General features: G+C 48.0%; 1 protein-coding gene across 1 annotated transcript; it reads left to right on the forward strand.

Annotated features, from left to right (window-relative positions):
- The first annotated feature begins 740 nt into the window (after positions 1-740).
- Positions 741-7,225, forward strand: ETV3L (ets variant 3-like). The gene is made up of 5 exons (XM_006895740.1): positions 741-801; positions 913-1,150; positions 1,368-1,557; positions 1,994-2,114; positions 6,747-7,225. Exons 1-5 carry the CDS (start codon positions 741-743, stop codon positions 7,223-7,225), a joined length of 1,089 nt encoding a protein of 362 aa, XP_006895802.1.
- Positions 7,226-13,105: the final 5,880 nt, after the last annotated feature.

Consider the following 13,105-nt stretch of genomic DNA (forward strand, 5'->3'; position numbering starts at 1 on the left):
CTGTGACCCTGTAATTTATTATTATGTTCTGAAATTTGCCCTCATTTTAAAACAACTGAGCCAACCCCTGTCCAGACTCCACTTGTAGCAAACTCTTTGTCACAATCAACTTTCACTTGCTGCACAAGTTTTAAATGGGGGGGGAAAAACTTTGGACATTCCTTGCACTAAAGTAAGGCTGAATAAGAACACTTTGCACTTGTCTGGTTTACTGACAAATTCTTAAAAGGCTCGGTTAGGAATGAATCTCATGTGTAACCTGGGGATTGCCCGTATATCCCACCCCCCTCTCCACTCAAGGTTTGCAAAGAGGTAGTGATTAATTACTTTTCTGTTGTCTTCTCTTGGGGAAAACTCCAATCCTGTTAAGCCCTGAGAAGAGATCTCATTCTCTGTCTAAATCCCCTGGTGAGGGCAGGATACAGGACCCTTTGCATTCCTCTCTATATAAGTGGCTCAGCCCCAAGTCACAGTCCTGGGTCAGCCTCTGGCCAGTGAAGAGGCCGGGCCCTGTCCTGGGCACAGGGACGCTTCCTGCCACAGCATCCCCTCTGCTGTCTTTTTCCTCTTTGATTGATACTCTCCCTGTTCTTTTTTTCTTTCCTCATCTCCTTTCAACCTTCTCCCTTCCTTCTTTGCTCTCATCCTTCCCTGCCTCCTTCTGTCCTTCCTTCTTGTCTTAACTAACTACTGTTTTGTCCCAGGGCCCCACCACAGTTCTCTCGGCCTCAGAGTGGACCATGCACTGCAGCTGTTTGGCAGATGGCATGCCTGCTGTCCCCAGCAACTACTGGATCTCAGGTGAGCCCCTTTGCCAGGTCTCTTCCCTACGATGATACAGGTGAGCTGGTGGGTGGTCCCACCACCAACCAGAGCAGTGGCCTGGTCCCTCACGCTTCCTCCCTACTCCAGGCTTAGCCTTCCCTGACTGGGCCTACAAAGCGGAATCGTCCCCAGGCTCCCGGCAGATCCAGCTGTGGCACTTCATCCTTGAGCTGCTACAGAAGGAGGAGTTCCGCCATGTCATTGCCTGGCAGCAGGGCGAGTACGGGGAGTTTGTCATCAAGGACCCAGATGAGGTGGCCCGCCTCTGGGGCCGCAGGAAGTGCAAACCACAGATGAATTATGACAAGCTGAGCCGGGCCCTCAGGTGAGAGGAGGTGGCCAACATGGTCAGAGAGGGCCACGTTCAAGGGAAGGGACTGAGTGAGGGGCCCTGGTTTCTGCCAGTCCTCGCCAGTGCTTGGGGAAATGCCCTTAGTGGGAAGATGCCTGGTTCTCCAGTAACAGCTTGCGAACAGCATTGCTGGTCTCAGGCACTGGGGTTTGTTGAACCTCTGACTCCTTCTTGCCCTTGGGTTCCCCAGATATTATTACAACAAGAGGATTCTACATAAGACCAAAGGCAAGAGATTCACGTACAAGTTCAACTTCAGCAAGCTCATCGTAGTCAACTACCCTTTGTGGGAGGTGCGGGCACCACCATCACCCCACTTTCTGCTGGGGACACCTGCCATGTGCCGGCCAGCACTAGTGCCCATGGGCATGCAGAGTGAGGTAGGCATGAGGGTCACCTGTCACCGGGGTTCCAAGGCCTCACCCCTTTACCCAGGAGCCCACCACTCTCCTGTCTACCTCAAGGATCCATCATGCTCCCTCCAATCCTCTGCCTTTGCATGCAAGTCTCTAGGTGGCCCAGGGGAGGGGGTCATATTAAAAATATCTAACAATCTGCATGGTTCAGCACCCATCTGAGAGAAAGATGATGTTTTCTATGAAGGAATCACTCCCTCAGTGGTGGCTCATGAGTCAGGGGTGGGGTGTGAAGGGAGGTCCAGGACATCTGGGAGTACAGGCAGCACTTGAACTATGGTTACTTAACAAGTCGTGTTGAGAATGGTCATTCCATTGTTTTGACAACTGGTCAACTGTAGCAGTCTGTTATAAGAAAACATATGCCCCACTCCCACCCCCGTGTCTCCTCATGTCTCAGCTCCTACACAGCATGCTGTTCACTCACCGGGCCATGGTGGAGCAGCTGACCGGGCAGCGGACCCCTCGAGGGCCAGCAGGGGCCTCCGGAGATAAGAAGGGAAGCAGCAGCAGTGACCCCCGTGAGTACTCAGGGTGGGAAAGGGCCTAGGGAATCTTAATGGGAAGAAGGAAGAGTCTCTGGCCAAGTCCATGGGTGAGGGGCCATGAGTCAAGGAGCAGTACATTCACGTATTCAACACATAGTAAGTGAGCACCAGCATTTAACAGATTTGGCAGCTCAAAACAATACATTAGCCCTCAAGATGCTCAGAGTCACTCGGGGACTTAGGACCACAGTCGAGGAACATCTTAAGTTGGCTAGCATTACATAGTCCACAAAACCCAGGTTCTACATCCACCTTTGATGAGGTACAACTGGAGTCTTAAAAGCTTTGGAGCGGTCATCTAAGATGCAACTATTGAAATGTCTTTCTTCATCTGGAGCAAAGAAGGTTGAAAAAAAAATCAGAATCAAGGCAACAATTTGTCTAGAGGATGACTGGACCGTGGAAACCACAGCCTCCTCTACCTGAGACCAGAAGGAGAGGAGGGTGCCCCAGCCACCACTACCAACTGCTCCAATTAGCATCACCAAGGAAAATCCTGGGGGAAGGGGGCAGAATGAGGACCTAGATAGGAAATAATAAAAGACAAGACTTACTACTCTGCCTGAGACCAATGAAACCCCGAAACTCTGGCCTTTGTATGCCCTTCAAACTGGAGCTGAATCCAATCCTAGGGATCAACTGTTCGTGAAACAAGAGGCAGACCTATAATGTAAATAATCATACCAGGGAGGAATGTATCCTCATGAACCATTTAAAAAACCAAGCTGTTCAGAGTGTAGCAGGGGGTTATGGCTGGCTGCTGTTGTGATTGGGGAATGTGCCAGGCACCTCCTGGGCCAGGGAGGAGGAGCTGGTGGAGAAAGATGGCCAGGCAGTGGGACCAGCATGGACAAAGTGGAAAGCTGTGATCAAGCAGACAGAGCAAATCTAAAGATCTGCTAGTAGTTTTACCATGGTCCGAGGGGAGGTCATGTGAAGAATGGAACAGTCGAGAATTGGGGGTTGAGGAGAGGATGGGGCTGGCAACAGAGAAACAGATATCCAGTTACCCAGAGAAAGCTTCAGAAGTCCAAAGTTTGGGCTTTAGCCTTTGTGCATGAGAGACCCAAGAGGGAGACACATGTTCAGATTTTCATTTTATAAAGATTACTCAGACTATGTGTATAATTTGGGTTGGATAAGGTGGAAAACTGGTATCAAGAATTTCTCTTTAAAAATAACCAAGACAGAGAATCTGGCCCTGGTTCTAGGCCAGAGCAAAGGAAGGGCTCCCCATGGGGTGCAGAAGGGGCTGGCAAGAGTTAAGGAAGCTAAAGTTCACTCATTCTTTCACTCACTTCTCCTTTCCAGGTAGTTCGTGACCTTCTGTTTAGTGTCCCAATCACTGTCCTGAGGGTTGAGAACACCAGTATGAACAGGACTGCATTTTGCAGGCAGGCAGGGGAGGGTACGAGGGAATGCAGACATTAAATTAATAATCTGACAAATAGACATGTAATTATAACCATGCTATTAGAGAGGAGCAGCTCTGGACACAAAGGACACCATGGAAGGCTTCCCTGGCAACGTGACATTTGAGCTGACACCCTGAGTGTAAATAGGTGTCAGCTTAGCTCAAAGGAACAAAGAGGATCTGGCAAGTAGAGAGCGCAGGGTGTGCGGAGGCCTCAGCAGGAGGAGCTGGGAAGCGGCCAGCCTGGCAGAGCATGATGATGCGGGAGGAACTGTTGTTATGTACCATTGATAGCTGGCCCTCTAGTGAGTTTTCAGAGGTTTTGTCTCATGGGAAGAGATTGCCCATCTTACTCTCACGAACCAGCTGGTGGATTCGAACCACATGCCTTTGGGATGGCAGCACAGCTCCTCCCTGATGGAGGTGGGGAGGGGAGTGAAAATGCAGGCAAGGCCAGATCTTCCGGGCCATACAATGAGAAGAGACAAAAAAATCAGATTTTCTTACAAAGACTCTAGTCTAATTCAAGGCAGAGATCCGAGACTTCTATACTCCTCTATTCCAGAATCTCTATTTCACAGAATCAGGGCCTTAGCCCAGCCCCAGTGTAGCTCTGGCCCAGATCCTCCCAGGGAATGCAGGGCGCCTGGCTCTGGGTGTCTGAGTATAGCTGAGAGAGACTGCGTGGGGCGGCCCAGGGCCTGCTGAAACTTGCGCCCGCCACCAGTCTGGCAGCCTGGAGCTAAACAGCACCTGAACAGCCCTCCCTGTTCTTCCGCCCCCGTGCACCCCCTCCCAGCTCTGGGAGTGCCTTGGGCCCAGAGCTGTTCTCTTTGGGAATCTGTGAAAGAGGAAAAATGTTCCCTCCCAAGTTCCAGCTTCCAGTGGGCTACTCTGCACCTGCCTGCCCTGGGCAGGTGTATACACAGACACACACACACACACCCCTGCTGCTGCCCAGGCCCTGAGGGACATGACGTGGGTGTGGGTCACCAGGAGGTTAGTAGCAGCCACATGCCCCGCTTCTGGAAGGAGGCTCCAGAAGGCTGTGCTGGTCCCTCACCTCCAAACACTCGGTGCCAAGAAAGGAAGCTGCTTCTGGGAAGAAGAGAGGCTGGGATGGCTGGGGTGGAGCCAGGAAGTCGCAGGGCTGGTGGAGAGGAGCAGGACTGTCAGAAACCTTTGGGCCTCAGGCCTGCTTGGGCAGACTCTCCAGAGGATACACGGCCCTGACCTCATGAGGTCAGGGGTAAAAGAAGGACACACAACTTCCTTGCTCACAGGGACCCCTCACTGTTGGGGCAAACAGCACCAGCTCCACCACATTTAAGAATTCACAGGAAAGGGTAACAATCCAGGGAGGGCACACTCTGTCTAGCAGGGGGCTCCACGCTTTTCCACGTGGAAGATCATCTTGTCTCCCTTCAGAGATCAGACTTGGGAAATTATTTTCCTACTCAATAATCCAGAGGCATCAGATAATAACCAATTTGGAATGTCTCCTTTTATTCTTACCACTTTAGAGATGTACAGATATGACCACATGGAGCTGATGTTTTCCCCGCCGTATCGCCGTTTGCTCTTTTTAGTTAAAACAATGTGACTTTGCTAAGAGTAAATATGGAACTGGGGTTAGCCTTTTTTAAAATATAGAAAATAGTCTGAGGATATTCAGGGACCCTGGGTGCATCCCTATCACAGGACCCAGGTAGGAGTGGGGGAGAGAATGGGTGGATTAGGAAGGAGTGTGGGGAGGGAGGGCTCTGAGAGGAGGAGAGATGGACCAGCCAGCAGAGAAGCACAGGCGGAGGCTCACTCCGAATCCATCAGAGCCTCCTGTGCTCAGCCTTTTGTTCCTCAGACTCCTTCAGACCGATTGTATAATTTGATCTTAGGTTTCCCTGTTGCCGTCAAGTGACCAACTCACAGCAATCCCGTGTATGTTAGAGTAGAATCGTGCACCACTGCGTTTTCAATGGATCACTTTTGGGAAGTAGATCCCCAGGGCTTTCTTTCAAGGTACTTTTGGATGGACTCAAACCTTTAACCTTACAGTTAGCAGCTACCTTGTTAGCCATTTGTATCACCTTGGGACTTAAGAAGGAGCTCTGGTGGCCTAGTGGTAAGGAGCTGCGCTGCCAACCCAAAGGCGTGCTGTTCAAATCCACCAGCTGTTCCATGGGAGAATGATAGGCAGTCTCCTCCCGTGTGATTAACTGACTCTGAAAGCCCACTGGACGATCAACTATGGGTCAGTTCTGGCTCAAAAGCACACAATAACAGAGACCCCGATAAGCAAGAGAAGTTGGTCCTATGAATAAAGAAACAGATTTCTTTAAAGAAACGCCAAGCCCAGAGCTTCCCGGCCAGGCATCTGCCCACCCAGAACTTTCTTTGTTGCAGAGCTGCAAGAATGAAGAATGGATTTATTGAGTTACAGCAGAGGATATCTCCATCCTCTCATTCAACTCATTTTGAAAAAAAGTGTATCATGATTTGAGTGAAAGTTTATAGAGCAGTTATAATTCATACACAATTCCTCTCATGGCATTTGGCTGAACGTAACAATATTCTTCCCACTTCTCAGTGTTTACCCTTTCATCTTTCTTGTCCTCTCCTGTCTTCTGAGTTTTATCCCTGAGCAAATGTTGCCCTTTAGATCTCGTAAGGTTGATTGTTGTGAGGCATGCATTCCTCCTTGGTGTTATTGTTCACCTTACAAGCCTTCTGTTGTCTGACTGAAAGTTCAGTCATCGGGGCTGGAGGGTGAGCTCAGTTCCAGGCTTGAAGGATGACTAAGAGTCATAGTCCAGGGCTTCCACCAATCCACTCAACACAGTTTTATTGTGCATTTAATATGTGCTAAAATGGGCTGAGGCTTAAGATCCAGGAGAGAATAAACAGACACGGTGCCATCCCTCATAGAGTCAAGGACACAGTGAATAATCATACAAATGACTGCTTAACTCTGACTGCTAAGTGCCCTGGTTGAGACAAGGAGGACATGACAAGAGTTGATAAGGAGGGGTTCTCACCTGGGCATCCCATCCCCTCAAATCTATGAGACCTTAAGCAAAGAATAAAAAAGAAAGGCTAGAGAGAGATAAATTTCAAGCAAGAGGTAAGGTAGAAAGGGGCATCTCGGAGGTGGGGCTGCTCCATTTGACGCTGTCTCTTCCCTTTTTCTCTAGGACTTGGATCTGCCCCAGGTCCCTGTCGGCTGGGTCCCTGCTGTGATTTCAGAACACTCCAAGATGAGCTGCCCAGTTTTGCTTCTTTCACCCCTCCCCTACCTCCCCTTCTCCCCTCAGACTGGACCCGTCTCTCAGGGCCCTTCTTGCCTCCTCCCCCCACAGAGCAACAGCTCCTGGGGTCCTCGAAGTCAGACACCCTGCTCCCAGGCCCCAGCTGCCCCCCAGTGGCTGGACATTTTCCAGGACTCCCCTTGGCGGTGGGGCTGGGACAGGGGACAGACGAAAGGCTTCAGCTCCTATCCCTGCAGCCTGAGGGGCTCAGGGGAAAGCTTGATCCTATGATGGCGGCAAAAGGAGCCCTAGATCCCCAAGACAGCTTCTCCTCTAAGGCTCATGGACTCAAAACTGGTGAGAAAAGCTCTGTGTCCCCCAACCTGGAGACTTTCAAAGCAGTGTGGCCCTTGGATCCTCCTTAATTGGGAAAGGAGGTCCCCCAACTTCATCTTTCCTCTTGCCCACCTCCCTCTGTCTTTGCACTTTCCAGTCCCACCTCTGGCAAAGCATGAGCTTCCATTGAAAGAGGATTAGAGGTGAAGGGGGGTAGGGAGAACAGGGCAGATGGAGGAGAAGTGTATGTGGGAACAGGAAACTGCTGCAAATGCCCCTCCCCGTGAAATGGCTAATCATAGATGTTCGTTCTTTTTTTAAAAAAACAAACAAACACTTTATTGTACTTTAAGTGAAAGTTTGCACACCAAGTTAGACTCTCATTCAACAATTCACACACAAATTATTCCATGACGTGAACCACAGCCCCTGCAATATGTCTCAACTCACTCTTTCCACCTAGCCCGGCCTTTTCCATCCTGGCTCTTCCCCAGCCTTTTTGGTCTTCTCATTTTTTTATTTGAAGCCCTTTTGGTCTCTTGTTGTTGACTGTTTGAAGGAGCACATTCCTTACATGCATTACTGCTTCCTTTAGAGGCTGATCTGTGATTTGACTGAAAGATGTACTCCTGGAGTGACTTCACTTCCAAGTTAGACCAGTATCTTTATGCCCAGAGTCTCTAAGACCCCCTCAGTCTTCCTCTAGTATCTATCAATTCAGTAAGTCTGCTTAGGGTTTTTGTAGTTTATTGTTGTTGTGTGTTGTCAAGTTGTAAGCAACTCATAGCTCACACTCCAGCAGGTTTTCAAAGGTTGTAAACAGCACGGGAAGAGATTGTTGATTATTCATCTTTCTCTCAAAGAGAAACTGGTGGATTTGAACTGCCTGTCTTTGGGTTGGCAAATAAATTGGATGGTAATAGATTGCCCATCTTTCTCCCATGGAGCATCTGGTGGATTCGAACCATGTGCCTTTGGGATTGCCGCTCAGCTTCTTACCACTAGGCCATGGATAGGATGTCTGCTTAGTTTTTTTAGAACAGATTTGTTGTACTTTGTTCCACGTTTTCTTCCCATGCTAACTAGGACCTTCTATTATGGTATCCCTGATAAGGACAATTGACAGTGGTAGCCACAGACCACCTAATTTTTCTAGTCTTGGGCTAGAAGTGGCCACTGTGGTTTACTTTTTCTTTAAGAAGAGGAGGGTAAAGCTTGCAACATTTGAAGCCTCTCATACTTGCTCATTCCAAGCCCACCAGAGGGCAATGAAGGGTCTATGTTGGGGAAGCCCAGGACTTGATTTGTCCCTGAGTCTCAGGACATCTCCTATCACCCTTTCCTCTCAGGGGACATCTAGGCTGTGGTCTCTGGTCTCCCTCTGGTCTCTGTTTTTCTCCACCATCCCTCTGATTCCCATGACCCTGGGAGTTCCACTCCCCAGTAGGAACTTCTACCTCCTTTCCCCCAGCCCCAGGCTGGTAGGGAGGAAGAACTGGCCTTTTCTCTCTGTAGTACTCCACTGCAGACTTTAAATAAAACGTCCTTGGCAAACTATCCTCTCAAATGACTTGCGTGGGTTCAGCCCCTGCTGGCTCCTCCTGTCCTCTGCTCTATCTAGGCTGGAGCTAGACATCACCCAAGATTCTCATGGAAGAGGACCTTTAACAAGATGGATTGACGCAGTGACTGTTAACCATGGGCTCAGGCCTATCAGAGATGGTAAAGGTGGTGCAGGGCGAGGCAAAGTTCAGATGTGTTATTCACAAGGTCATAGGAGTCAACTTGGTGGCTGCCGACCCAGAGGCACCTGGTTGAATGAATCTACCAGCTGCTCCACAGGAGAAAGATGGGCAGTCTCCACCCATGTGATTTACTGCCTCTGAAAACCCACTGAATGTCAGCAATGGGTCGGTCTGTACTTGAAAGTTCATAAAAACAATTAACAGACTGCAATCTCAGAGGTACATGGTTTGAATCCACCAGATGCTCCTCTGGAGAAGGAGGGGCAATCTCCTCCTGTACCAGTCAGATCCAATTTGACAGTACATACACACACACACACACACACTAAAATGAAAAAAAAAAAATTTAAAAACAAAAAAAAAACCCCAACAATTAACAGCAACTACAGTAGGGACAGCTTGGAAGGAGGAGTGGCATCCACTTCCATAATAGCTTGCCTCCAGAAACCCTATGAACCTGGAGAGAGGATGAAAGTCACCCAAGTGTCAGGACTCTCCTTCATAGGGTCGCTATGAGTCACCTGCACTGAACAACAACAACAATATAGTAGGGACTAGGAGAGGGGCTGAGACCTGGAGCAGAGTTGGAAATCAGGGGAGCCCATTTCCTACCTTCCTCCATCAGTTCTCAGAAAGGAAGGAAGAAGGATGAGGTGGCACAGGAACAAGCAGAATGAGACAGGAAATCAGCCTCCAGGAAGCCCAGAATCGTTGTAGAATGACCTCCATGGAGGCTGGGCTGGGCAGAATTTGAAGGGTGGAGAAAGTGGGAAAGGAGTTCTCTTCCTTTGCTCGAGGGCCTAAGAATGATAGTGGACCAGAAGCATTGAGTAGCTGGGGGCATGGACGGCTCTGTGAGGAGGAGTATCCTTCTTTTGTTCAACAAAGCAAATGCCAACAGAGAAGACTGCTTGTAGGGACCAAAGAACCTGAGCTTATAATGAGTTGGCATCAACTTGATGGCAACTAACAACAACAAATCTCTAGGCTACAAATCTCAGGTTTTGGTTTATCTCTACTTCCTTCCTATGTTGTACATCAAATGCTTGTTGTTGTTGTGTGCTATCAAGTCGACTATGATTCATAGCATCCCTACAAAAATAAAATCTGAACCTCGCCCTAGCCTGCACCTTCCTCACTATCTCGGTCAAGCTCAGAGTGCATCAAAAGTTAAGGGAAGGGGTGAAATGAGAGACCCCAGCCCCTAGGTTTCTAAGCTGGATGTAGGTTGTTGCTACTTGCCATCTAGTTGGAATTGACTCTCAGCTCATGCTCCCACGGGCTGTAAATCACACGGAAGGAGCTTACCTGTCTTTTCCCAAGAATTCCAATCACCTGCCTTTGGCTTGGCAGTGCAACTCTACACACTGGGCCAGCAGAGTCCCCTAGGAAGTAGGCTAGGAGAAAGAATCTGAGTGTTTCCCATTCATTCTCGAGGCTACCTCAGAGTCTGTCTCCCAGAAGATGTGAGGGGCTACCCTTAGAGCTGTTTTCCACTTGCTCCTCAAACCACAGGCCCATCCCCCAGGGCTTTCCCATCTCCCTTCCAGTTTGGGAAGACAAAGAGCTAGTGTTGTCTGCTCCAGCACAGAGAACTGGCCTGCTTGGTCATGGGGCTGGGGCCTTGTTCAGAGAGGCCAGGCCCCGGGACAGGGGCTGTCTCTGTAATGAAAATTTTCGTGTGCCCTCTGCCGGCCCCACCCCCTCTTGGGTGGTTTTAGGTGGCTGGCACCCCACGGACGTGTCTCAGGTAGTGAAAACTACTGTGAAGTCATTATTCTGAAATCTTCCTCTGGAGGAGGTTTGCCAGGAAACTGAAAGCTTAGCCCCAGAAGATTTCAACTTCCTCGTGGTGCGCCATGGATTTTAAGGCAATAGATTCGAGTAGTTTTTCAGCCTTAGCACTACTGACATTTTGGACTGGAGAATTCTTTGCTGTTGACGTCTGTTCTGTGCATACTATTATGGTTAGCAGCACTCCTGGTGTTTAGCTGTTTAGCTTCCCCTACAGACGTAGCACCTTCTTCCACTCAGTTGTGACGACCTGAAATGTCTTCAGATATTGTCAGATGTTCCCCTGTTGAGAATAAATACTCGCAGCCCACTTCCATCAAGTCCAAATGTTCCGGCAAAAATGAGACTAGGGCTCCGCCAGGTCAAGAAAACCATCGGTTTTCACATTGTGAAAGTGCCCTCTGGTGGTCAAAGTCAATACCGGCTCTGAGAAGAGCTCTGAGCTCGGGCTCAGCCAGAGTTCTATAGAGAACTGAGGTAAGAGGGCACAGGTACCTTGGAGTTCTGAGAGAGAGAGAGAGAGAGAGAGAGAAGGGAGTGGAAAGGTGGAAACATTTTATAAACACATTCTCATAGCAATCCTTCTTGACAAATCATGGACTATTTACAAAAGAGCCAACCAAACCCAACCCACTACCACCAAATTGATTCCAACCCACAGCAATTCCGTAGGAACTGCCAGAAGTTCAAGCTGGAATCAGAAGAAGCCATGGCACCAATGATATCACTGTTGATGTCAGATGGCTCCTGGCTGAAGACAACTAATAATAGGAGAATGTCCATCTGTGTTTTGTTAACTGTGCAAAGGCATTTGATTGTGTAGACCACAACAAATTATGGCTAACATTGAAAAGAATGGGAATCTCAGAACAATTAATTGTGCTCGTGCAAAATCTATACCTAGACCAAGAACTGCTATCCAAACAGAACAAGGAAACATACAGTTAAAATTGGAAAGGGTGTGTGTCAGGGGTGTATCCTTTCTCCATATCTATTCAATCTGTATACTGAGCAAATAATTCATTAATTTGGACTCCAAGAAGAAGAATGTGGCATCAGGACTGGAAGAAGACTCATCAACAATCTGCACTATGTAGATGATACAACCTTATATGATGAAAGGAAAAGGGCCCTGAAGCACTTGTTGCAGAAGATCAAAGACTATAGCCTTCAATATGAATTGCATCTTAACATCAAGAGGATACATGAGCCAGATGGTAATATCATGATCAATGGAGAAAGGATTAAAACTGTTCATGATCTCATCTTGCTTGGATCCACAACACCGTTAGTAACAGCAGTAAAGAGCTAAGGAGGCATATTGCTTTTGTCAAGTCTGTTGTCAGGGTTCGCTCCAAAATAACAAAGAGCAATGATGTCAGTTTGAAGACTAAGGTGCACCTGATTCAGGCCATGTGGTCTTTTAAATCACTTGCTATGCATCTGGGAGCTGGATTATGAATAAGGATGACAGAAGAATTGATGGACTGCCAAAAGAACAAATAGTTATGTCTTAGAAAGGGTGCAGGCAGTGTGTTCTTTGGAGGCAAGGATGACAAAGTCTTGTCTCCTACTTTGGACATGTTGCTAGGAGAGGCTATTTCTTGGTAAATGTATCATGCTTGAAGGGTGGAGGGTCAACGAAAGAGAAGGCCCAGATTGAGAAACGGTGACTGCAGCAAAGTGTGTCAGAGACAGTGAGGATGACATCAGGTAGGATCAAGATGCCACTCAACAGCACACAACAATAACTACCCCTCATACATAGGGTACCACGAGTCAGAGATGATTGGATGGCAACTGGGTTAGGTTGGTTTTTATTTTGTTTTGGTTGCCCCATTAGAACCACCAGTCTCACTTGGAAATAGTAGTAGATATGCAGGCTTCTTTTAGGAGCAATGGAAACAGGGTAAGATGAATGGAAATCACCTCATCAACTAGCCCTGCTCCTTGACACTCAGCTCTATACCTCCAGTGACATGGACAAAACCCTTGTGAACTTCGGGAAGAATTTTAAGGAGTCAGACTAACAGGTTTTATGAATTTTACACTATTAGGAGTATAACAGGCCTTAGAGATCAGCATGTTCAATACTTAATTTTTCAGACTCAGAGAAAGGAACGGACTTGCTCAAAGCCATGCAAATAGAGGAGCCAAATTTAGAATAGAAATGTCCTAATTGTCAGTTAATGTTCTTTGCCTCTCACCATAATCACTTGGCTTAATAGTTTTAGAGGCCCTTCAAATTCTTTAGAAATAATAGTATGTTGAGATGGAAATTTTTTTAGTTGCTCCAGAGCAATTTTTAGCATTTTTTTTTTTATTTTGCGTATGTGTGTGCATTTCAGGCACTTGATTTTCCAATGTGAGGTCGTATCTTCTGATAGTCTCACGTGTATTAATATGGTGTCCTCATAAACCTGGTGAGCT

This window comes from Elephantulus edwardii, unplaced genomic scaffold (assembly GCF_000299155.1).
Source record: "Elephantulus edwardii isolate Elephantulus edwardi_28Jun2011 unplaced genomic scaffold, EleEdw1.0 scaffold00176, whole genome shotgun sequence".
NCBI lineage: Eukaryota > Metazoa > Chordata > Mammalia > Macroscelidea > Macroscelididae > Elephantulus > Elephantulus edwardii.